The 24,897-nt window shown below is 43.6% G+C and overlaps 1 protein-coding gene across 1 annotated transcript; it reads right to left on the reverse strand.

Moving 5' to 3' along the window:
* Positions 1 to 2,027: 2,027 nt before the first annotated feature.
* On the reverse strand, positions 2,028 to 23,992 carry LOC106602492 (zinc finger protein 205). Its single transcript, XM_014195160.2, has 7 exons — positions 23,472 to 23,992; positions 13,029 to 13,138; positions 12,670 to 12,843; positions 9,096 to 9,260; positions 8,665 to 8,776; positions 8,213 to 8,340; positions 2,028 to 3,263 (listed from the first exon to the last, which is right to left on the reverse strand). The coding sequence occupies exons 1-7, from the start codon at positions 23,764 to 23,766 to the stop codon at positions 2,334 to 2,336; spliced, it is 1,914 nt and encodes a 637-aa protein (XP_014050635.1). The 5' UTR covers positions 23,767 to 23,992; the 3' UTR covers positions 2,028 to 2,333.
* Positions 23,993 to 24,897: the final 905 nt, after the last annotated feature.

The raw sequence follows: 24,897 nt of genomic DNA on the forward strand, positions 1-24,897 counted from the left end.
GCCTCGGGCTCCGAGAACTTCCCCACACCGACCACCTCCGATACTTCACCCTCATTCACTTCCATTTCTCCTCCTGTCTTCAGCTCATTCTGCTTACCATTCTACCATTCTTCTTTAACAAACATCTCCCATTTTCCCGCCATTTTTAACCAACTCAAGCTCACTATCTTCCTCCCTCTCTCAGACCTCCTCTGCCTCTCCCCTCCATTCCTCCTCCGTATTTCAAGTATACGTCTCCTTATGATAATATTGCACTTCTACTGACATACATATTGTTCTTACCTTGTCAGGGGACGCAATTTTAACCGGCTGTCACAATCTCCGTACAATCAGTACGAACCCCTCGGGATGTATTTCTCAACAGTGTTTCCAACTTATAAAGCATCTGTTTCGTCTTGATGTTCTTTTTTAATCAAAAGCTATCGCGCCGCTTTTCCTTTTCAAACAAGCGCGCTCTTCCAACCACCCTCCACATGGGTGTGCCTTCCGACCTCTGATAAGTGGTCGAGGAGATATAAATGTGTTTATAGTCCAAAGGAAGTGTCCTCCCCTACTTGATAGTCTTTTTGGAATCTACCATGCCACCTTTGAATCAGCTTTTGTTTTGTTGGTGGAGAAAAGCATGCAGATGTTTAAAAACAAATACAGTGCCTTGCAAAAGTATTCATCACCCTTTGCGTTTGCCCTATTTTGCTGCATTACAACCTGTAACTTAAAAAAGCCATTGCTTAAAGAAAAGAATAAGCAAATACGTTTGGTTTTCGCCAAAAGGCATGTGGGAGACACCCCAAACATATGGCAGAAGGTACTCTGGTCAGATGAGACTAAAATGTAGCTTTTTGGCCATCAAGGAAAACGCTATGTCTGGCGCAAACCCAACACCTCTCATCACCCAGAACACCATCCCCACAGTGAAGCATGGTGGTGGCAGCATCATGCTGTGGGGATGTTTTTCATCGGCGGGGACTGGGAAACTGGTCAGAATTGAAGGAATGATGCTAAATACAGGGAATGATGCTAAATACAGGGAAATTCTTGAGGGAAACCTGTTTCAGTCTTTCAGAGATTTGAGACTGGGATGGAGGTTCACCTTCCAGCAGGACAATGACCCTAAGCATACTGCTAAAGCAACACTCGAGTGGTTTAAGGGGAAACATTTAAATGTCTTGGAATGGCCTAGTCAAAGCCGAGACCTCAATCCAATTGAGAAACTGCGGTATAACTTAAAGATTGCTGTACACCAGCCGAACCCATCCAACTTGAAGGAGCTAGAGCAGTTTTGCCTTGAAGTATGAGCAAAAATACCAGTGGCTAGATGTGCCAAGCTTATAGAGACATACCCCAAGAGACTTGCAGCTGTAATTGCTGTATTAACTTTGGGGCGGGGTAAATAGTTATGCACACTCAAGTTCTGCTTTTTGTCTTATTTCTTGTTTGTTTTACAAAAAAATATTTGGCATCTTCAAAGGGGTTGGCATGTTGTTTAAATTAAATGATACAAACACCTAAACAAAATCAATTTTAAATCCAGGTTGTAAGGCAACACAATGGAAAAAATGCCAAGGGGGATGAATACTTTAGCAAGCCACTGTATGCTACTTATGTTTTATCTATAAAATGTCTTGCACAACTAACTTAATTATCACTTTCACACTTATTTTGGGATCCAGCCCTAAACATCATTTGCCTCATGACCTGCGAATATGGAGAAGTAGTCTCATTTCATTCAAGTGGATTTTCATCCACATTCCCTCTCCTCGATTACCTTTGACCTTTTTTCAAAAGGAGGCCGGAGGAGAGAGGACGCCGGAGTTGCTCAAAACCAATTGAGAAAAGGCCATGATCAGTATCTTTCAAGCTCAGAGCAGGCTTGTTTAGAAAAATTACCGTAAATGACCTAAAAAGAATGGTTGGCTAGATCCAATCGTTGGCAAGGACAGACACCTATAGGTTCGAAGGAAGCCAAGGAGACTAAGGCCAATTTGAATTCAAAATGATAAACAAGGAAATACAAAATCAACACATCAAAAGGACAACATGATTTCTCATTTATTAACAGATTTGCTCACCTATTTTTTTAGTACAAAACTAACTACTGTTCAGTCCTGGTAGTTAATTGCACTCACCTGGTGTCCTAGGTCTGAATTAGTCCCTTATTAGGAGAAGATGAAAACCAGAAGGGTTTTGGCCCTCCAGGACTGACATTGAACAGCGCTGAGGGACTTAGTAATCCAAAAAATCCTCTTACCCCAAGACACTTCACATGATAACTATAATATGTCAGCTAAAGAATGGTTCCCAGATATCCCCTGTGTACAACTTAAGCCACACTGCTATGACTTCTCCTCATTGTGGACACTCCTATGTTTGATAAGGTTACTCTGAAAGGAGAAGCTCTTGTAACACAGCTTGCACATGAAGGGCCTCTCCTTGGTGTGAACAGTCTGGTGCTGCTTCACATAGTTCGCATGAGCGAAGCGCTTTCCACACGTGGGGCAGGCATACGGCTTGTCGGCGTCCGTCTTAATGCTCGGCCTACCACGTTGTGACCCAATGACAGCAGATGAGGTAGAGGGAGAAGTAGGAGCCAACTTCGAGCTACCTCCTTGACCTCTAGCCATTGTTTGGGTGTTGTTGGGATTGTGTGCTGTGTTATAGGTTAGGTACCTCTCATGGTGAACACCCATCCTGACCCTGTCTGCATTTGTGGGGTTACCATGAGGCAGCTGAGGAAGGCTAGGTCCAGGTCCGGGCCTTCTATGAACCCAGTCACCAGGCATTAGACGAGACCCTGAAGGAGAAGACAGACTTCCTGAAAGACTACCGCCAGGGCGGTCTCCCACCACTCTCTGTGAAGGCTGAAGCCCAGGGTGACCTGCTCTGTTCATCATGGATACTATGGTGTTTGCATCATAGGAAAAGGAGGATCTCTCTCTATCAGCCCCAGGCCCTGCTCCATCCCTGCACTGAGACTGTGAAGAGAAGGGTCTGGGCTGCAGACTGGATCCCTGACTGGAGCCTCTGTCTCTCTGATGACCACCAGGACTGAGGTTGTTCAGTCCACCTGTCCACTGGTTGTGTTCTGTGTGGTGGTGGAGTCTCTCAAACTCGCGTTTGGGTCCTGGTTCTGACTCAGAAAGGAAGAGTGAAGGCTCCTGGTCCAGGATCCTGATCCGGGGCCAGGGTTTGTGATCAACCGCTTCAGAGGTCCACTCTCCCCCACCAGTAACACTGGATATCAGCAGGTCTTCTTCGACTGCAGACTGCAAAAAAAGATTGTACAGAAAAGCGTAAAGGTTTATATAAAAAACTCTTTGCGGTACACCCAGAAACATGACATGATATTATAAAATGTTAACCACAGTCAAGCCCATCTCTAATATTGTGATAGAAGTACCTTAACAATATGGAGCCATTGGAGTGTATTATTAAAACAATTCCATGTGTTTTGATTTAAGAATGAAGTATAATGTTTTGGTTTGACCGAGATAAGGGAAACTCAGTCCCTAAAAATACAAATAAAAAATCAAGTTAGCAGAGTCAATTTTGTATTTAATTTCAACAAAATAGCCATAAGCTAACATAACTTTGAAGTACCTTTATCGCACAAAACGATACGTGACAAGTAAAATATATATTTTCTCACTGTTAATGTAACCAGGTAGAAGTTTGGGGTCAGACCCCGACCCTACTTAGTACCGGAAGGTTAAAGGGAAACAGTATGGCAGTCTGCAGTCTCTCTTACTTGGTCTACACTGTCCGCGCTTTGCTAACAGCGGGTTATTCAAGCAGTGTTGCGCGCAGTTAGACAATGGGCATCGGTCCGGTATGCTTGCTTCACGGTGAGCTACAACCGGCAGACGGGGATACAGTGTGTGTGTGTGAGAACATGCGTTGCGTCGCTGTTTTGAAGAACTGTTTTAGACATTACATTGACTATTGTAATGCAAATGAGTTACTGTCGCTATTTATACATGAAGTACATGACATGCTCCATTTCTCTCAAAAGGAAGACTGGTAATGTATGTGTAACCAGCCTGTTTGAGTCATTCCGTGTGGGTTACATAAGAAACGGTATGTTACTTTGCTGATTGTATTGATTTTTGTAAAAGCTCAGACACACCGGTAGGATTGTCAAACGTTTGCCTGCCGACAGTACCTCTGAACAGTGTCGACAGCCAGTACCACCAGCCCATGGCCAATTGTTTAGCTATCGTTAGCATATTCGCTAGCTAAGGACACTGCACTAACACAAGCAGCTGTTTCATTGAAACGAATCCATTGTGCTTTAATTACTAACTACAGTGGTTAGGTTGCTGGGAGGAAGTATTTACTGTTGTGTGCATTGCGTCTGTGCACTTAGCTAGCTACCATCCAATAGCTTACACTGCATATGAAGTGTGACTGGCTCATGACATTTAACCGTGGATGTACAGAGAGAACGCCCTATTTTCCCCCCTTTTGTTGTCACTCCTTTTAGCTCCCCAAGTTCGTGCTCTCGGATTGGCTCAAAGTCAAGTTGTTGGCCAATGACGAGCATTACGATTCTGCAAGTAGAAACGGCAGGTTCGTCGCTACCGGGTCGGCACGCAGCAGGTAACGCTTTTGTTCTTGCAACAGAAGGAACGGCCTCCCACTGTGATAAGTACCTATCTGCAGTGAGATTCTCAGTGCATTTCATGCTTAACCAATTGCATTTTCATCTTTAAACCATGCATTGTAGCCATGCTGTATTTCTTACATTATGTTCCGTTTTTGGTTTCAGATTTGGCCTTTGTTAGACCTGAATAGCTATATGAGCTTCTGATAGGCTACTAGAACTCTATGCATTAGGCATTTTACCTAAATAATGTGAACCCGATCTGCTCCTATACAGACCCATTTATACACTATCTTCCACTTTGCTCTTTTGTCTTAAGCTATTTCTATAAAAAGGGAAACTGGGTTGTGCCTCTAAATGAGGGAGAACCTGAGTACATTCTCGATATTAGACTTTTCTGTACCTTCGCTTTAATAAAATACAATTTAGAATACTTTGGAAAAGGTTCATCACACACGTCTTCACTACTTTGTCAAGTAAACATTTTTACAGACATTGCACCAACCATCACCATATCTACTCGGCCTCATCATACTCATTCCTTCCTCAGTTCACCTCTACCAGTTCCCAGCTACATCCACAATCAACAGAATTAACTAGTACTACTACATGTCACTATACTCTATACATGGGTCGCGTGCATTTTCTGTTGGTGTATCCTGAGGTAGCATCTCTCTGAGAACCTCTTCCCTCCCGCAGTGCGATCAGCTTCTGTCCCGTGTGGACCTTCGGGTGATTCTTCAGCTGGTGCTGGCAGGAGAACCTCTTCTCACACTGGGGTGCAGCTGTAGGACTTCTCCGCTGCCACATCAGGACAAGTGTGAAACATTGGCCTGGCACAGATGGCAGCCTAACGGTTTGTCCCCTGTGTGCAGGTATTCCCAAACTGGGGTACGCCACATAAAAATGTGATTCACAATAAAACATTTCTTCACATTTTCAAACCGTACATTTATATTTTCCAATGGGGCTATACATTTGGGTAAAGTTTATTTCCTGCCTGAGTAGCCTCGTTTTCACTGCCAAAAATAAAATTAAACCATCTAGTGTTCAGCGAAATAACAACACAATGTCAACTACAGGTAGCCTAGTCAAATAATTAACATCCAATCACATTAACCGTTACTCTCTCGCGGGAAGCCTTCACTCTTGCGCAGACATTTAGAAATGAAACATGACAATTTGAAAAATAAGCCACGGGAGTTTTTTGATTGAGAATAAAGACGACTTTCGAGTTGTAAGATATGTATAAAAGGAACAGATGCATTAATAAGAAGGTGCTAGAAGCGTCTTATATCGTGAGCTACCGAGTGGCTAGGACAGGAAAGCCCCATACTATTGTGGAGGACTTAATTCTTCCAGCTCCGCAGATATGGCTAGGACAATGCTAGGGGAAAAGGCCCAAAAAACTATACAGACAATGCATTCATCAAACGACTGTTTCACGACGCATCAGTGACATGGCAGGAGATGTTTTGAAACAATTACTGCTTCGCATACAAGTCAATGAATTATATGCGTTACAGCTGGATGAGTCAACAGACGTGGCGGGCCTGTCACAGCTCCTTGTATATGTCTGTTACGTTTATGGGGGGGGGGGTCAATTAAGGAATACATTCTCTTCTGGAAACCAGGACAACATGAGAATATTTTTTTAAGTACTGGACAGTTTTATGACATCAAATGGGCTTTGGTGGTCAAGATGTGTTGGTATCTGTATTGATGCGGCAAAAGCCATGACAGGGAGACACAGTAGAGTGGTAACGTGCGTGCAAGCAGTTGCTCCTGATGCCAGTTGGTTACACTGCAACATCCACCGAGAGGCTCTTGCTGCCAAGGGAATGCCTGACAGCTTGAAAGACATTTGACACTACAGTGAAAATGGTTAACTTTGTTAAAGCAAGGCCCCTGAACTCTCGTGTATCTTCTGCATTATGCAATGATATGGGCAGCGACCATGTAACGCTTATTCAACGTACAGAAGTGCGCTGGTTATCAAGGGGCAAAGTATTGACACTTTTTTAAATTGAGAGACGAGCTTAAAGTTCTTTACTGACCATAATTTTCACTTGTCTGACCGCTTGCATGATGACGAGTTTCTCACACGACTGGCCTATCTGATGTTTTTTCTCACCTGAATGATCTGAATCTAGGATTACAGGGACTCTCCGCCACTATATTCAATGTGCAGGACAAAATTGAGACTATGATTAAGAAGTTGGAGCTCTTTTCTGTCTCCATTAACAAGGACAACGTACAGGTCTTTCCATCATTGTATGATTTTTGTTGTGTGCAAATTAACTCAAGCTTACACACTATGTCAAATGTGATATAGCGAAGGACCTGAGTGAGCTGGGTGCGCAATTACGCAGGTACTTTCCCGAAGCGGATGACAAACAACTGGAATCGTTATCCCTTTCATGCCTTGCCTCCAGTCAACTTACCGATATCTGAACAAGAGAGCCTCATTGAAATTGGAACAAGCGGTTCTGTGAAAATCAAATTTAATCAGAAGCCACTGCCAGATTTCTGAATAAGGCTGCGCTCAGAGTTTCTTGCCTTGGTAAATCGTGCTGTTAAGACACTGATGCCCTTTGCAACCACGTACCTATGTGAGAGTGGATTCTCGGCCCTCACTAGCGTGAACTAAATACAAGCACAGACTGTGTGTGGAAAATGATTTAAGACTGAGACTCTCTCCAATACACCCAACATTGCAGAGCTATGTGCATCCACTCAAGCACACCCTTCTCAATTAACCTGTGGTGAGTTGTTCACAATTTCTGATGAACAAATAAGGTTTTATATGTAAGATGGCTAAATAAAGAGCAAAATGATTTATTATTATTTGTGCCCTGGCCCTATAAGAGCTCTTTGTCACTTCCCACAAGCCGGGTTGTGACAAACTCACAATCATTCTTATGTTTAATAAAAGTATCATATAGTGTGTTTGTCTGTGTGGCAGGTTTACAATGATGGCAAAAAACATTTGAGAGTGCACTGACCCTGGTGCTAATGGGGGTACGCAGCTGGAATGTTTGAAGGAGTACGGGACTATAACAAGTTTGGGAACCACTGCTCTGGTGGATCTCCACCTGTTTGGGGAAACTGAAGGCTTTCCCACAGAATGAACACGGGAAGCGCTTCTCTTTGCCACTGGATCTACTGATAGCGTCACTACTACTGTCATTTGTCATCGGGCTTGTGTATCCATTTAGTGTTGAGGCACTGGCATTGTCTGAGGTCTGGTTTAATATAAGGAGAGTGTGAGAACGAAGGCAAGGTAGTGTCTGTGATGTCACAGGGTCCATGTTCCAGTTGATAGATCCTATAGAAGGCAGGCTGAAGGCAGCACCTGTTAGGGGGTTAACCTGAGACACCATCAGTCTCTCTGAATCACAACTATAGGAGCAGGATGGAGCATCGCTAGCCGAGTCTGTTCTCTCCTGCTGCATACTGACACCTCCCCGTCCCCGCAGACCAAATCTATGTCCCCTCGTCCCCGCAGTATGTTGTCAAGTTCAGATGTTTTGTTTTTCGACTGTCTGTTTCTGGTTGTGGTTAATATGTTATTCCCTAGCCTGAGTTGAGGACGCTGTCCCATCCACTGACCTCCACTATGTCACCTCTGGTCCTGGCCTGCTCAGTGATGTCATCCCCTGGGCTCTTGGCTGCACCGGTCAGGGTCTGGGAATCCAAGATGGCTGTCCAGTCTCCTCTGTTAGCCTCCAACCAACCACCTGCAGGAAGAGGTTAGAAAATAGACTTTCCAAACATGACAGGGAAAACTCACTTCATTTTGGTAAATTAACTGGTCAAGTTCATCCATTATGTGTGTTTTTGTATGTAAACATACATTCTATTGATTTCATTTTATGAATGAGGAAAAAAAATAGCCTGGCGCATCAATTTTCCTTTTGAAGATCTGTTACTGTATGTAGACTATAGGCATTGTCTTACGTCAGATAGTCAAACGATTCCTCCAGCACTGATGAGGGATGAGCCTTGCATAGAAGCGATGCCACCTGTCAGAAGACAATGGGTTATATGTATTTCTCCCTTACCTTGCTCCCCCATCTTTAGTCCACTCTGCAGGTCAATGCTCTCTGGTCCATCTTCTATCGTCTCCTCTTTGACCAGCAGCAGGTCAGGCTTCCCATCCTCCATGTCTACTGACTGTAAGAGATACAGAGTGAGAGGATGTTGGATCAAGAAATATGATATGAGCACCCTGCTATGGAGCATCTTCTGGTTGGGGTATGAGTACTATGCAACATTTAGTTAATTTGTTACTATGCAAATGTATTAGTTGATTATTAATCTAGACCTGGCCCGTATCCACAAAGAGTGCTGATCTAGGATCTTTCTATATAATCTCATTCATTATGATCTAAAAGGCAAAACTGATCCTAGATCAGCACTCCTACTCTGAGAGTCTTTGTGGATTTGGGCCTTGACCTAATATCATTCAGACAGTAGTTTACAGTGGGCTCACCTCAGGGAGACTGTGTGTGGTGCTGTGGTGCTCAGCTGGTTCCTCTGTGGGTTCAGGAGGAGGTGTAGTCTGGTTGTCCTCCATGACCTTGTTCCCCTCAGGGTTCCCCAGACTCTCCTCATACCCCTCCTCCTTGACCAGCAGCACCTCTGAACCCTCCTCCTCCTGGAAAAGACAGGTGATACAGATTACAGACATATACACACACAGACACTTTCAACATGGAGTATTAACCCTTCCCCAGTTTGAGTCCTATACTGTAGTTACAGAATGACGTCGTTGTTGTTAAACCCATCATGGTGGATATAAATATGATGTGGGTAAATAGTCAGCTATGATAAATCAAAAGTCAGACAAACCTGACTAAACTATTTTGACGTGTACAGTAGGTGTTTGTTAGTATGTGGGTATATGCTGGTATATTGGTTATAAAGCGCTGTCAGGTGTATACAAAATAGGGTGAGATTAGATTTGATGTATACTAAAGAGTCTCAATGAAAGTCTTGGAATGAAAAGTCACATTTTGTGTTTATTAACCATAAACAAGCTTTAAATACACCATATGAAAACCACACACACGTCTCAATTAGAAATCAACATGAACTTGATGAACTGCATTATTTTTCTCATTAAAACTGTCTCAGGATAAAAAGTAGTTGGAAGTAATGAAATAGGCATTTGAACATCATATAGCCTACTCAGTACAAACACAATATGTAACAGACTTTTTATGCTATACTGTTTGTCATTTTACCTTTACATGTTTAAGTCATTTAGCACACACTCATTCAGAGCGACTTACAGGAGAAATTAGGGTTAAGTGCCTTGCACACAGATCTTTCACCTAGTCTGCTCAGGGATTCGAACCAGCCAACTTTCGGTTACTGGCCCAAAGCTCTTAACCGCTAGGCTACCTACTGTCCTTTAAATGTGACTTATATATTTCACAATGTCTGGGCCTTGCATTTCAACATGCTTGGTTGTTGTGGAAATTGACCCATTACTGCGGGTTACTTTGTGCATCTACAGTGCCTTCAGAAAGTATTCAGACCGCTTGACCTTTTCCACATTTTGTTACGTTACAGCCTTATTCTATAATTGATTAAATAAAAATCATCAGCAATGTACACACAATACCCCCTAATGACAAAGTGAAAAGTAAAATTAAATAAAAAAACTTATTTACATTAGTATTCAGACTATTTGCTATGAGACTCGAAATTGAGCTCAGGTGCATCCTGTTTTCATTGATCATCCTTGACGTTTCTACAACTTGATTGAAGTCCACCTGTGGTAAATTCAATTGATTGGAGATGATTTGGAAAGGCATATACCTGTCTATATAAGGTCCCACAGTTGACAGTGCATGTCAGCAAAAACCAAGCCATGAGGTCGAAGGAATTGTCCGTAGAGCTCTGAGACAGGATTGTGTCAAGGCACAGATCTGGGAAAGGGTACCAAAACATTTCTGCAGCATTGAAAGTCCAAGAACACAGTGGCCTCCATCATTCTTAAATGGAAGAAGTTTGGAACCACCAAGACTCTTCCTAGAGCTGGCCACCTGGCCAAACTGAGCAATCGGGGGAGGTGGGCCTTGGTCAGGGAGGTGACCAAGAACCCAATGGTCACTCTGACAGAGCTCCAGAGTTCCTCTGTGGAGATCCTTCCAGATGGACAACCATCTCTGCAGCACTCCACCAATCAGGCCTTTATGGTAGAGTGGCCAGACGGAAGCCACTCCTCAGTAAAAGGCACGACAGCGAGCTTAGTTTGCCAAAAGGTACCTAAAGACTCTCAGACCATGAGAAAACAAGATTCTCTGCTCTGATGAAACCAAGATTCAACTCTTTGGCCTGAATGCCAAGCATCACGTCTGGAGGAAACCTGGCACCATCATGCTGTTTTTTGTTGTTGTTTTCTTTTCAGCGGCAGGGACTGGGAGACTAGTCAGCATCGAGGCAAAGATGAACGGAGTGAAGTACAGAGAGATTCTTGATGAAAACCTGCTCCAGCGCACTCAAGACCTCAGAATGGGGCAAAGGTTCACCTTCCAGCAGTACAACGACTCTAAGCACACAGCCAAGACAACACAGGAGTGGCTTCGGGACAAGTCTCTGAATGTCCTTGAGTGGACTTGAACCCGATCGAACATCTCTGGAGACCTGAAAATAGCTGTGCAGCAATGCTCCCCATCCAACCTGAGAGCTTGAAAGGATCTGCAGAGAAGAATGGGAGAAACTCCCAAAATACACGTGTGCCAAGCTTGTAGAGTCGTACCCAAGAAGACTCGATGCTGTAATTGATGCCAAAGGTGCTGAGTAAAGGGTCTGAATAGTTATGTAAATGTCATATTTTTATTTTTAATAAATTAGCAACAATTTCTAAACCTGTTTTTGCTTTGTCATTATGGGGTATGGTGTGTCCATTTGATGGGGGGGGGACGGGGGGGGGACGGGACTATTTAATCAATTTCAGAATAAGGCTGTAACCTAAAGAGAGATGGAAAAAGTCAAGGGGGGTCTGAATACTTTCCGAAGGCACTGTACGTCATCTTGCTGAGTCTACCTTCAATACAGGGTTTAATCTAAATATCAGAAGCTATCGAGTGGAATGATTACTTTCTATGTTATGGAGTGGAATGGTTTTTTTGCAGGTGTATCTTGAGGTAGCTCCTCTCTGAGAACCTCTTCCCGCAGTGCGTACAGGCAAACGGCCTCTCTCCCGTGTGGATCTTCAGGTGCATCTTTAGATGGTCCTGGCGGGAGAACCTCTTCTCACACTGGGGGCAGCTGTAGGGTTTCTCCCCTGTGTGGACCCTCTTGTGCCTTTTCAGGGTGCCAGCCTCGGTGAAGCGCATGTGACACTGGGTACAACTGAACCGTTTCTCTTTACTATTGCCTGATGTGGCTCCCCCTCCCTGAGCCTGGGCTCTAGCCCTGTCATTTGGGTTCAAACCCTGATCGAAAAGGACGTGGCTGTCTGAATCGGAAGGTCCCATCGATGTGGACTCTGGGTTGTGATCCCTGAACAAGGGTAAAGGAGAGTGGGTCGCAACATTTGGATTTGTCTCTAAGTTCTCTCTGTAATCTAAGAAATCTCTGCCCTGTGAGTGTCCATCTCCGAGGTTACTATCTGCATTCCATGTGGGAGCAACGTCACCCTCCAATTTCACAGTCACTTCATCTACGACTAGACCCTCCCCTTTCTTATCTAGGCACCCTTCAGAGTATACACTACTACTGTACCGGTTCCAGTCCCCTCTAGACAGATCAGTCTGTGTCTCTAAACCCAAGGATATGTTGCCAGGATCCATCTCTGTAGTGTAAGAACAAGACGGATCATCACTGCCAGAGTCTAACGATTCACCATGATCACTTGAATGAACCGTCCTCTGGCTTTGGTGAAATACTGGTAAATACTCTGAGCCGGGGGCAGGAGGACAGCCCAGTGTCCCCAACCCCAGTCTCTCTGGTTCTGATATGTGGTCAGAACCTGTGTGTAAGAGCCTGTGTGTTACAGTTAACGTCTTGCTGTCTGTCGCTGACTTGAGAACGGCGTTCTGCGTTCCACTGACCTCCGTAATGCTGTGTCGGGTCCTGGACTGTGCTGAGGTGGTGGTGGGATTCTCCGTGGCTACAGGGGGCGCTCCAGACCCTCCAGTCTGGATGTCTCTGCTGTGCCGTGTGTCCTTCTGTCCTTCAGTCCTCTCCTGCTTGACTCCAGGACCTGCAGCCTCTGCATCTGCAGACTGACAAGAAAAGAAGAGGTTATTAATCGGTACAATGGTTGAATTGGATAACAATGTCGAAGAGAAGTCTCACAAGCTCCCCTGTTGCAGATAAATGAGGATGTACATGTAAGCAAGTGAATAGCTAGGGACACATTTGATTTACAATGCAACTGTAACATTTAATGCAACACTATTACACTAACCTCTATCACGATAACGTGCTGGGTGGAGGTTCCACTCCCCTCATCAACAGTGATTGGTTGGTCATCTCTCCATGTGCTGTGTCCTGCTGGCTTCACAAAGCTTCCTTCACCTGAGAGAGTGATTGGGGGAAAATAGGTTGTTAGATTAGCTACTGTCTGCTCAACTGTATAGACCCCTTTCTGTGTTTACAAACATTGCCGCACGAGGGCGACGCGTACAACTTGGTTGCAGAACTCGGGAGTTAAACGAGTCCATACCTTTTTTAAATGTTTAGGAGCTATTGAAGATGGCATTAATATAAAGTGTGCCAAGCCTGCCCCAAAAAGTGGATTTTTATCCATCCTCCCCTGATTCAGAACATATTTTCATATTCATGACACACTTTGTTCAGGAGCTAGTTTGGGTACTAGTCTTCTTAGCTAACATTCCACTCCTGTTGTTTGCCAAAGCCCAGTCTCTTTGGAAATCTCAACATTCATTATGCAGCCAGATTTACCGCACAGTTGCTGATTTGTTAGTTGGAAGCATTCATATTTTCCATGACAACGTTATGGAACATGGCGTGCGCACAAATTTGGTCAAATAGAATTTGGATTTTAACAACAACCATAACAAACCTGCTATGCATTGTCTCACGTCAGATGGCGGAATCCAACGCGGTCTGACATAAGACAATGCCTGCTGCGGTAATTCCCTTGAGCAGGCAGTGTCAATGCAAGATCATGTTGTTCAAAGATGACTCCGTAATGAGAGAGAGAAATAATGATACAAAAAATATTAGCCTACAAGATTCAATCGAGCTACATTTGATTTAATAAGAGGAAAGTTGTGCAGAACTGGCACCTGTCTTCATTCCTTGCACTGGCTGGTCATCATGACTTGCTTACATTTTTACAATCTTATGCTCATTTCAGTTCTATTTGTTCTTCCTCACTTATACTTTCTGAATGGACATTAAGAAAAACAGCTCAATGCAGACCAGCAGATCCAGCAAAGTCTTGAAACTGGAGTAGCCTCTCCAAGCCACAGCAGCTGGGCTTCGCCGATTTAGTTATGGTACGCAAAAAGGACCAGCCATACTTTGTGTGAACTACAGGGCTCTAAATTAGCATACGCTTAACGATGCATATCCACTTCCTCGTATCCAAGACACTCTAGATACCCTGTCAATGGCCAAATCGTTTAGCACTTTGGACTTAGCGTCAGGCTACTGGCCGGTTGAACTTATTCCCAGCGACGGTAAGGCGGCCGCTTTCTGCAGCAGGAAGGGACTCTGAGTGGAATGTGATACCTTTAGGGCTCTGCAACGCACCAGCGACGTTTCAATGTTTAATGGACCGTGTCCTGGCCGGAATGCAAAGGGAGACCGGCGGCAGGTAGCCTAGTGGTTAGAGCGTTGGGCCAGTAACCGAAAGGTTGCTGGATCGAATCCCCGAGCTGACAAGGTAAAAATCTGTCGTTCTGCCCCTGAACAAGGCAGTTGGCCTACCGGGGAACAGTGGGTTGTCATTGTAAATAAGAATTTGTTCTTAAGAATTTGTTCTTAACTGACTTGCCTAGTTATACTGTTAAATGTTTTATTTATCTCGATGACATCATCCTGGGAAGGGATGTCATGGAGACGCTCTAATGCCTGGCACAAGTGTTCGATCGGCTAAGCCAAACCAACCTGAAATTGTAACCCTCCAAGTGCTGTCTCTTCTGCCGACAGGTTACCTACCTTGGACACATCGTTTCTGAACACGGCATCGCCATAGATCCCCAAAAAATTCTGAAAGTCCAAGAATGGCCCCAGCCTACCTGCGTTTCAGAAGTACGTCAGTTCGTCGGCCTGGCCTCGTACTACCGCCGTTTTGTCAAAGATTTTGCTGCTGCAGCCAAGCCCCTGCATGAGCTTACAAAGAAGCATGCTCGTTTCCAGTGGACACCAGAGCGCCAGGAGGCGTTCAAAAAAATGAAAGCTACTCAACAGCGGCGACCTCATCCTCGATACAGACACCAGCAACTTCGGCATTGGAGGCGTCTTGTCCCAGTGAGGAATGCATTCTAGAGTACGGGAGCCAGCGGCTGTCCTCCACCGAGCAAAACTATTGTACCATACGGAGGGAGCTACTGGTAGTAGTGGAGTTTACTTCACACTTCCGTCAATAGCTGCTTGGAAGACCCTTCATCATGCGCACCGACCACAGCAGTGGTGGCTTCGGTGGCTCATAAGGATGAAGGAACCAGAAGGTCAACTGGCGAGGTGGCTCGAGAAGCTTGGGGAGTATAACTTCAAGGTCATACATCATCCAGTACGCCACCACAAATGCTGACATCCTGACCTCGGCCCCAGCATAGCTGTTAACGCTGTGGAAGCTACTTTTATGGAGCTCTGCTCAGTGGGGATAGAAGACCCCAGCCTACAGCCTGCACTCCCTGAAGCTTCTGGAGGTGCCTTCAACGTGGAGTCGGGTCATCGGGACAGTGAAGATGACACGTCGGACGTGGAAAAGATTAGCCTCACTGTTCTGTTCCATGGATGGACTACTGAGGGATTACGTCAAGCTCCGATGGCTGACTGACATGGGCCCCGTGAAGAGATGGCTCGAGGAAGGACAGGAACGCCCATCGTGGGGGGCTGTGTCGCTTTTCGGACCAGCGACTTAGTCTCTTCCACTGGCTCCTATAGGCCTATGTCAAGAACAGCATTCTCTTATGGTGCGTCTACTGTACCGAAGGCGCAGTGTTTTACCCACAAATACTCCTACCTCGTGTGTTTGGGACAGACATCATGAAGCAGATGCATGACGGCCCAGTAGGTGGTCACATTGGCGTGGAACGCACAAATGCCCGGCTGCAGACAAGACACTACTGGTACCGAAATAGAGAGGATGTCACACTATGGTCGTACATGTACCAGCTGTGCCGCTAAAGCCAGACCTTCGAGGAAGCCCCAAGCACCTATGAGCACTGTCCGCATGGGAGTACCTAAGGAGAGGATCACCATTGATCTCATGGGCCCCATGAGCGAGACAGAATGCTACAATCGCTAATTATTGGTTGTTCAAGACTAGGGTTGCACATTTTGGGGAATATTCAGAGGTGAAAACTTTCCATGGGAATTAACGGAAATATTTGCAAATGAACATTAATACCATTTAAATGTAGATGTTTTTTACATTGATATATTTACCACATATGGCGACAGAAACAAACCTTTTACCTTATAAGTAGACATAATTGCAAATTATTAAATCCTTCCAATAGAAATAAAAAAAAGAACAATTTAGTTACGAATTGAACTTTAAATAAGTTGACTCTTCACATGGGATGATTTCACTGAACAACAAAAGAAAGGAAATATTGAATGATCCCCAATGATCCATCGTATCTCCCAAAAACATTTTCAACATACATCTGTAAAATGATAGACTAGAAACTAAAGCTTTGGTTGTCTTCCTCTCAGGCTTCCATGTCTTCTCCCTGAACTTCCTCAATGTTCACCTCTTGAACATCAGACTCTGAGGCCTCATCTTCACTGTCCCTTTCCAACCTTGTTGAGGATGGCTTGTTGTCAGGCTCAAAAAGCCTAAAATTTGCCCGGATTGCCACCAATTTTTCAACCTTTGTATTGGTAGGCCTGTTGCGGGCTTGTTTTTGTGAGTGGTCAGGCAGGGAACACTGGAACGCGCGTGCACAAGAGGACTCCATGTTTTTCTTTCTCTCTTTGAACGAATACAACGTCGCCTGGTTGGAATATTATCGCTATTTTACGAGAAATCGCATAAAAATTGATTTTAAACAGCGTTTGACATGCTTCGAAGTACGGTAATGGAATATTTTGCATTTTTTTGTCACGAAATGCGCCCGCGCGTCACCCTTCGGATACTGACCTCAACGCACGAACAAAACGGAGCTATTTCAATATTACTATGGATTATTTCAAACCAAAACAACATTTGTTGTAGAAGTTCTGGGAGTGCATTCTGACGAAGAACAGCAAAGGTAATCCAATTTTTCTTATAGTAAATCTGAGTTCGTTGAGAGCCAAACTTGGTGGGTGTCAAATTAGCTAGCCATGATGGCCGGGCTATCTACTCAGAATATTGCAAAATGTGCTTTCGCCGAAAAGCTATTTTAAAATCTGACACCGCGATTGCATAAAGGAGTTCTGTATCTATAATTCTTAAAATAATGTATGTATTTTGTGAACGTTAATCGTGAGTAATTAAGTAAATTCACCGGAAGTTTGCGGTGGGTATGCTAGTTCTGAACATCACATGCTAATGTAAAAAGCTGGTTTTTGATATAAATATGAACTTGATTGAACAAAACATGCATGTATTGTACAACATAATGTCTTAGGAGTGTCATCTGATGAAGATCAAAGGTTAGTGCTGCATTTAGCTGTGGTTTTGGTTTTTGTGACATATATGCATGCTTTGAAAATGGCTATGTGATTATTTTTGGCAGGGTACTCTCCTGACATAATCTAATGTTTTGCTTTCGCTGTAAAGCCTTTTTGAAATCGGACAGTGTGGTTAGATTAACGAGAGTCTTGTCTTTTAAAATTGTGTAAAATAGTCATATGTTTGAGAAATTGAAGTTATAGCATTTGAGGTATTTGTATTTCTCGCCACACGATTCCACTGGCTGTTGACTAGGTGGGACGCAAACGTCCCACCTTGCCCAGGGAGGTTAAATAAAGGTTAGCCTATAGAGCAATAAAGCACAGTTCAACAGGGTTCACTCCGAACATGATGGTCCTTGGAAGAGAAGTTACAGAACCCATCAACCTGGTGGCTGGCTTGCAACCCGATCATGAGCACGCCAAGACCCTCCACAGTATGTTGTACAGCTACGAGACAGATTGGAACTTGCTCACCAGATTGAAAGGGAAATGCAGGGTCAGTCTGAAGCGTGCCAAAAAGCAGTGACAAGAATGTCGCAAGGACACACTACAACGTTGGTGACACAGTATGGTACTTAAAGGAACAAAGCGGGTGCCAGACAAAGTACGATGTTCCTACCATCCTATAAGGGTCCTTACTTCATACAGTGACCTGGCCTCTCGCTCTTCCATCCTCTCTATTCCTCTTATAGCTCTTGAACTAGTTGCCTAGCCCAATGCGTGTCCCAGAAGTACAGTCGTGGCCAAAAGTTTTGAGAATGATACAAATATTAATTTTCAAAGTCTGCTGCCTCACTATGTATGATGGCAATTTGCATATACTCCAGAATGTTATGACAAGTGATCAGATGAATTGAAAAGTCCCTCTTTGCCATGCAAATGAACTGAACCCCCCCCAAAAAATGTCCACTGCATTTCAGTCCTGCCACAAAAGGACCAGCTGACATCATGTCAGTGATTCTCTCGTTAACACAGGTGTGAGTGTTGACGAGGACAAGGCTGGAGATCACTCTGTCATGCTGATTGAGTTCGAATAACAGACTGGAAGCTTCAAAAGGAGGGTGGTTCTTGGAATCATTGTTCTTCCTGTCAACCGTGGTTACCTGCAAGGAAACACGTGCCGTCATCATTGCTTTGCACAAAAAGGGCTTCACAGGCAAGGATATTGCTGCCAGTAAGATTGCACCTAAATCAACCATTTATCGGATCATCAAGAACTTCAAGGAAGAGCGGTTAAATTGTTGTGAAGAAGGCTTCAGGGCACCCAAGAAAGTCCAGCAAGCGCCAGGACCGTCTCCTAAAGTTGATTCAGCTACGGGATCGGGGCACCACCAGTAGAGCTTGCTCAGGAATGCCAGCAGGCAGGTGTGAGTGCATCTGCACACACAGTGAGGCAAAGACTTTTGGAGGATGACCTGGTGTCAAGAAGGGCAGCATAGAAGCCACTTTTCTCCAGGAAAAACATCAGGGACAGACTGATATTCTGCAAAAGGTACAGGGATTGGACTGCTGAGGACTGGGGTAAAGTCATTTTCTCTGATGAATGATATTTTGGGTCCATGGCCAGGAAACTCCCCAGACCTTAATCCCATTGAGAACTTGTGGTCAATCCTCAAGAGGCGGGTGGACAAACAAAAACCCACAAATTCTGACGAACTCCAAGCATTGATTATGCAAGAATGGGCTGCCATCAGTCAGGATGTGGCCCAGAAGTGAATTGACAGCATGCCAGGGCGGATTGCAGAGGTCTTGAAAACGAAGGGTCAACACTGCAAATATTGACTCTTTGCATCAACTTCATGTAATTGCCTTTGACACTTATGAAATGCTTGCAATTATACTTCAGTATTCCATAGTAACATCTGACAAAAATATCTAAAGACACTGAAGCAGCAAACTTTGTCAAAATTCATATTTGTGTCATTCTCAACTTTTGGCCACGACTGTAGATATATAGTTTGGTCACTTATTGAGCAATTCAAAAAATCTCTATATATCTATATCCACAGTACCAGTCAAAAGTTTGGACACACCTACTCATTCCAGAGTTTTTCTTTATTTGTACTATTTTCTACATTGTAGAATAATAGTGAAGACAAACTATGAAATAACATATGGAATAATGTAGTAACCAAGAAAGTGTTAAACAAATCAAGATGTATTTTATATGTGAGATTCTTCAAAGTAGCCATCCTTTGCCTTGACAGCTTTGCACACTCTTGGCATTCTCCCAACCAGCTTCATGATGTAGTCACCTGGAATGCATTCCAATTAACAGGTGTGCCTTGTTAAGATAATTTGTGTAATTTTCCTTCTTAATGCATTTGAGCCAATCATTTGTGTTGTGACAAGGGGGGGGGGTACACAGAAGATAGCCCTATTTGGTAAAAAGACTAAGTCCATATTATGGCAAGAACCGCTCAAATAAGCAAAGAGAAACAGTCCATCATTACTTTAAGACATGAAGGTCAGTCAATAAGGAACATTTCCAGAACTTTGAAAGTTTCTTTAAGAGCCGTCACAAAAAGCATCAAGCGCTATGATGAAACTGGCTCTCATGAGGACCGCCACAGGAACGGAAGACCCAGAGTTACCTCTGCTGCAGAGGATAAGTTCATTAGTTACCAGCCTCAGAAATTGCAGCTCAAATAAATACTTAAGAGTTCAAGAGGAGACGGCGTGAATCAGGCCTGCATGGTCGAATTGCTGTAAAGAAACCACTACTAAAGGAAACCAATAATAAGAAGAGACTTGCTTGGGCCAAGAAACACGAGCAACGGACATTAGACCGCTGGAAATCTGTCCTTTTGGTCTGATGAGTCCAAATGTTCGATTTTTGGTTCCAACCGCCGTATCTTTGTGAGACGCATGGTAGGTGAACGGATGATCTCACCATGTGTGGTTCCCACCGTGAAGCATAGAGAAGGAGATTTGATGGTGTGGGGGTGCTTTGCTGGTGACACTGTCAGTGATTTATTTAGAATTCAAGGCACACTTAACCAGCATGGCTACCACAGCATCCTGCAGTGATACGCCATCCCATCTGGTTTGTGCTTAGTGGGACTATCATTTGTTTTTCAATAGGACAATGACCTAAAACACACCTCCAGGCTGTGTAAGGGCTATTTGACCAAGAAGGAGAGTGATGGGGTGCTGCATCAGATGACCTGGCCTCCACAATCATCCGACCTCAACCCAATTGAGATGGTTTGGGATGAGTTAGACCGCAGAGTGGAGGAAAAGCAGCCAACAAGTGCTCAGCATATGTGGTAACTCCTTTTTGATGGTTGGAAAAGCATTCCAGGAGAAGCTGGTTGAGAGAATGCCAAGAGTGTGCAAAGCTGTCAAGGCAAAGGATGAATCTCAAATATATATATATATATTTTTTTTTTATTATTATTTTTTTTTATTTAATACTTTTTGGTTACTATATAATTCCATATGTGTTATTTCATAGTTTGTCTAGACTATTATTCTACAATGTAGATAATAGTAAAAATAAATAAACCCTGGAATGAGTAGCTGTGTCCTAACTTTTGACTGGTACAGTATATTTGACGAAAGAAGCACCTGGCTCTTGCTTGCTGGATAAAAAAAATAGGCTACAGCGTTCACACAGTGAACTGGCGGGGAGATTTGAATGGCGAGAGCTTGTGATCACATTGGCTGGTGGTAAAAATGCAATAATGGGGAATCTTCTCTTCTCCAGGCACCCAATGTTTATGTTTACAATAACATGTATTATGTCAGAATGTCCAAATTTAGAATGTTTCTCATGAAATCTATTAAATTAAATGCAGAAATAAACAAAAAAAAAAAAGAAATGTCCTCACTGTCAAATGTTTATTTTCAGCAAACTTAACGTGTAAATATTTGTATGAGCATAACAAGATTCAACAACGAGACACAAACTGAACAAGTTCCACAGACATTTGTCTAACAGAAATGGAATAATGTGTCCCTGAACAAAGGGGGGGTCAAAATCAAAAGTAACAGTCAGTATCTGGTGTGGCCACCAGCTGCATTAAGTACTGCAGTGCATCTCCTCCTCATGGACTGCACCAGATTAGCCAGTTCTTGCTGTGAGATGTTACCCCACTCTTCCACCAAGGCACCTGCAAGTTCCCGGACATTTCTGGGGGGAATGACCCTAGCCCTCACCCACCGATCCAACAGGTCCCAGACGTTCTCAATGGGATTGAGATCCGGGCTCTTAGCTGGCCATGGCAGAACACTGACATTCCTGTCTTGCAGGAAATCATGCAAAGAACGAGCAGTATGGCTGGTGGCATTGTCATGCTGGAGGGTCATGTCAGGATGAGCCTGCAGGAAGGGTACCACATGAGGGAAGAGGATGTCTTCCCTGTAACGCACAGCGTTGAGTTTGCCTGCAATGACAACAAGCTCAGTCCGATGATGCTGTGACACACCACCCCAGACCACGACAGACCCTCCACCTCCAAATCGATCCCGCTCCAGAGTACAGGCCTCGGTGTAACGCTCATTCCTTCGACGATAAACGCGAATCCGACCATCCCCCCTGTGAGACAACTGTGGCTCATCAGTAAAGAGCACTTTTTTCCAGTCCTGTCTGGTCCAGTGACGGTGGGTTTGTGCCCATAGGTTACGTTGTTGCCGGTGATGTCTGGTGAGGACCTGCCTTACAACAGGCCTAAGTCCAGCCTCTCTCAGCCTATTGCGGACAGTCTGAGCACTGGAGGAGGGATTGTGCGTTCCTGGTGTAACTCGGGCAGTTGTTGTTGCCATCCTGTACCTGTCCCGCAGGTGTGATGTTTGGATGTACCGATCCTGTGCAGGTGTTGTTACACGTGGTCTGCCACTGCAAGGATGATCAGCTGTCCGCCTGTCTCCCTGGACAGCTTTCTTTTGGTGTTTTTCAGAGTCAGTAGAAAGGCCTCTTTAGTGTCCTAAGTTTTCATAACTGTGACCTTAATTGCCTACAGGGTGTAAGCTGTTAGTGTCTTAACGACCGTTCCACAGGTGCATGTTCATTAATTGTTTATGGTCCATTGAACAAGCATGGGAAACAGTGTTTAAACCCTTTACAATGAAGATCTGAAGTTATTTGGATTTTTACAAATTATCTTTGAAAGACAGGGTCCTGAAAAAGGGATGTTTCTTTTTTTGCTGAGTTTATGCTGAAAACGTTTTTGGGAGATGTGTTGGATCATTCAATATTCCCTTTATTTTGTTGTTCAGTGAAATCATCCCATGTGAAGTCAAACTCAGCAAAAAAATTTAACGAGTTATCTAATTTACATAACTATTCACACCCATGAGTCAATACATATTATCACCTTTGGCAGTGATTACAGCTGTAAGTCTTTCTGGGTAAGTCTAGGAGCTTTGCACAAGAGGATTGTACAATATTTACACTTTATTTTTGCATTATTCACGCTCTGTCAAGGTGCCCTTCATTGTGAGGCATTGGAAAACCTCACTGGTCTTTGCGGTTGAATCTGTGTTTGAAATTCACTGCTCAACTGAGGGTCCTTTAGAGAATTATTTATGGGGTACAGAGATGAGGTAGTCATCCAAAAAGCATGTTTAACACTTATTGCACAGAGTGAGTCCATGCAACTTATTAAGCAAATGTGGAAACTGTCAAGGGGTGTGAATACTTTCTGAAGGCACTGTAATAGCTGGACAGGGACCTCAACTATGCAACAGTGAATGCTATTTAAGAACTATTGAAGACTGAAATCCGAAAATAATAAGTAATAATAATTCAACAACGAAAAAAGTGGTGGATTTTGCCTCCATCTTCTGATTCAAAATATATTATTTTCTTAGTCATGGCACGCTTTGTTTAATCCGAAATCGTATTATCTCATGCTTGGTAGCTATTGACGAGAGAAAATATACACCGAATTCCCAATATAAAACAAATGTGACCTCGGTCAGTTTTGACATTGGCAAGGATGTAAACTAACACTTAACTTTCTGCAAGACATCCAAGTAATCACATCAGATGAATTATTGCATACTATCCAAACACATGCGCAGAGGGGAACGGGGCTAAATGTACCTCTTGCAATTCCTCTGTATCGGTCGAGGATCTTGACACTTCTGGGACGACTGCCGAGGACGCGCTCTCGCATTGTCCTCTCTGCGCGCTCCCGTGACACCTTCAGTTCCAGTAGCTGTAGTTTCCTCCGCAATGTCCTGTTTTCTTTCTGGCTTTGAGTTATTTCTAAACGACACACTGCATAGTCGTCGTCTACGAGTTTACAGATCTCTGCCACGGCTGCGTTTGCTAGCACCTCCATGATGGAGGCTATTTCAGTGTGAAAAACCATAACGTTACCATTACGGTTAGCCATTGTTAGTTAACCTTAGCAGCTAGCTAGCGTTAACTAAATAACACATCAATTAACCAAGTCCTGTCCCTAACGCGAATTAAAGACTCCCTGTGCTAAGTAGGTGTTGCTATGAAATTAAATTTGTCTTATTTTGAGTTAATAAATGTCGAAATAACTAAAAACGCTAAGGTAGTCTTGGTCACTGTTCACTTCCGTTTACTTATTTTTCTTCGTGTAGTTTTCCGGCAGACTAGACGTTTTGTTGTGTATTGCTGCCTGACACAGGTCGGAGCATGAATTGCACATTTCGTTTACAAAAAAGGGAAATAAGAAATTGCACAACCACCCAACAAATACAGTTCCTTCAGAAAGTATTCACACCCCTTGACTTTTTCCACAATTTGTTTTTAGTCTTCATTTTTAAATTAATAACTTTATTTTTTTTTAATCACTGGCCTACACACAATAGCCCATAACGTCAAAGTGGAATTATGTTTTTATATTTTTTTTTACAAATTAATTCAATGAAAAGCTGAAATGCCTAAAGTCAATAAGTATTCAACCCCTTTGTTATGGCAAGCCTAAATAAGTTCAGGAGTAAAAATGTGCATAACAAGTCACATAAGTTGCATGCAGTCATTGTGTGCAATCATGTTCAACATGATTTTTGAATAACTACCTCATCTCTGTACTCCACACATACAATTATCTGTAAGGTCCCTCAGTCGAGCAGTGACTTTCAATCACAAAGACCAGGGAGGTAATCCAATGGCTTGCAAAGGAAGGCACTTATTGGTAGCTGGGTGAAAAAAAAAAACTTGAATATCCCTTTGAGCATGGGGAAGTTATTAATTACACTCAGTCGCTACAAAAATACATGCGTCCTTCCTAACTCAGTTGCCGGAGAGGAAGAAAACCGCCCAGGGATTTCAACATGAGGCCAATGGTGACTTTAAAACAGTTAGAGTTTAATGGCTGCAAGAGGAATAACTGAGGATGAATCCACAACATTGTAGTTACTCTACAATACTAACCTAAATGACAGAGTGAAAAGAAGGAAGCCTGTACAGAATACAAATATGTTTGGAATAAGGCACCAAAGTAAAACTGCAAAAAATGTTGCAAACAAATTAACTTTTTGTCCTGAATACA

Source organism: Salmo salar, chromosome ssa04, assembly GCF_905237065.1.
Source record: "Salmo salar chromosome ssa04, Ssal_v3.1, whole genome shotgun sequence".
Taxonomy (NCBI): Eukaryota; Metazoa; Chordata; class Actinopteri; order Salmoniformes; family Salmonidae; genus Salmo; species Salmo salar.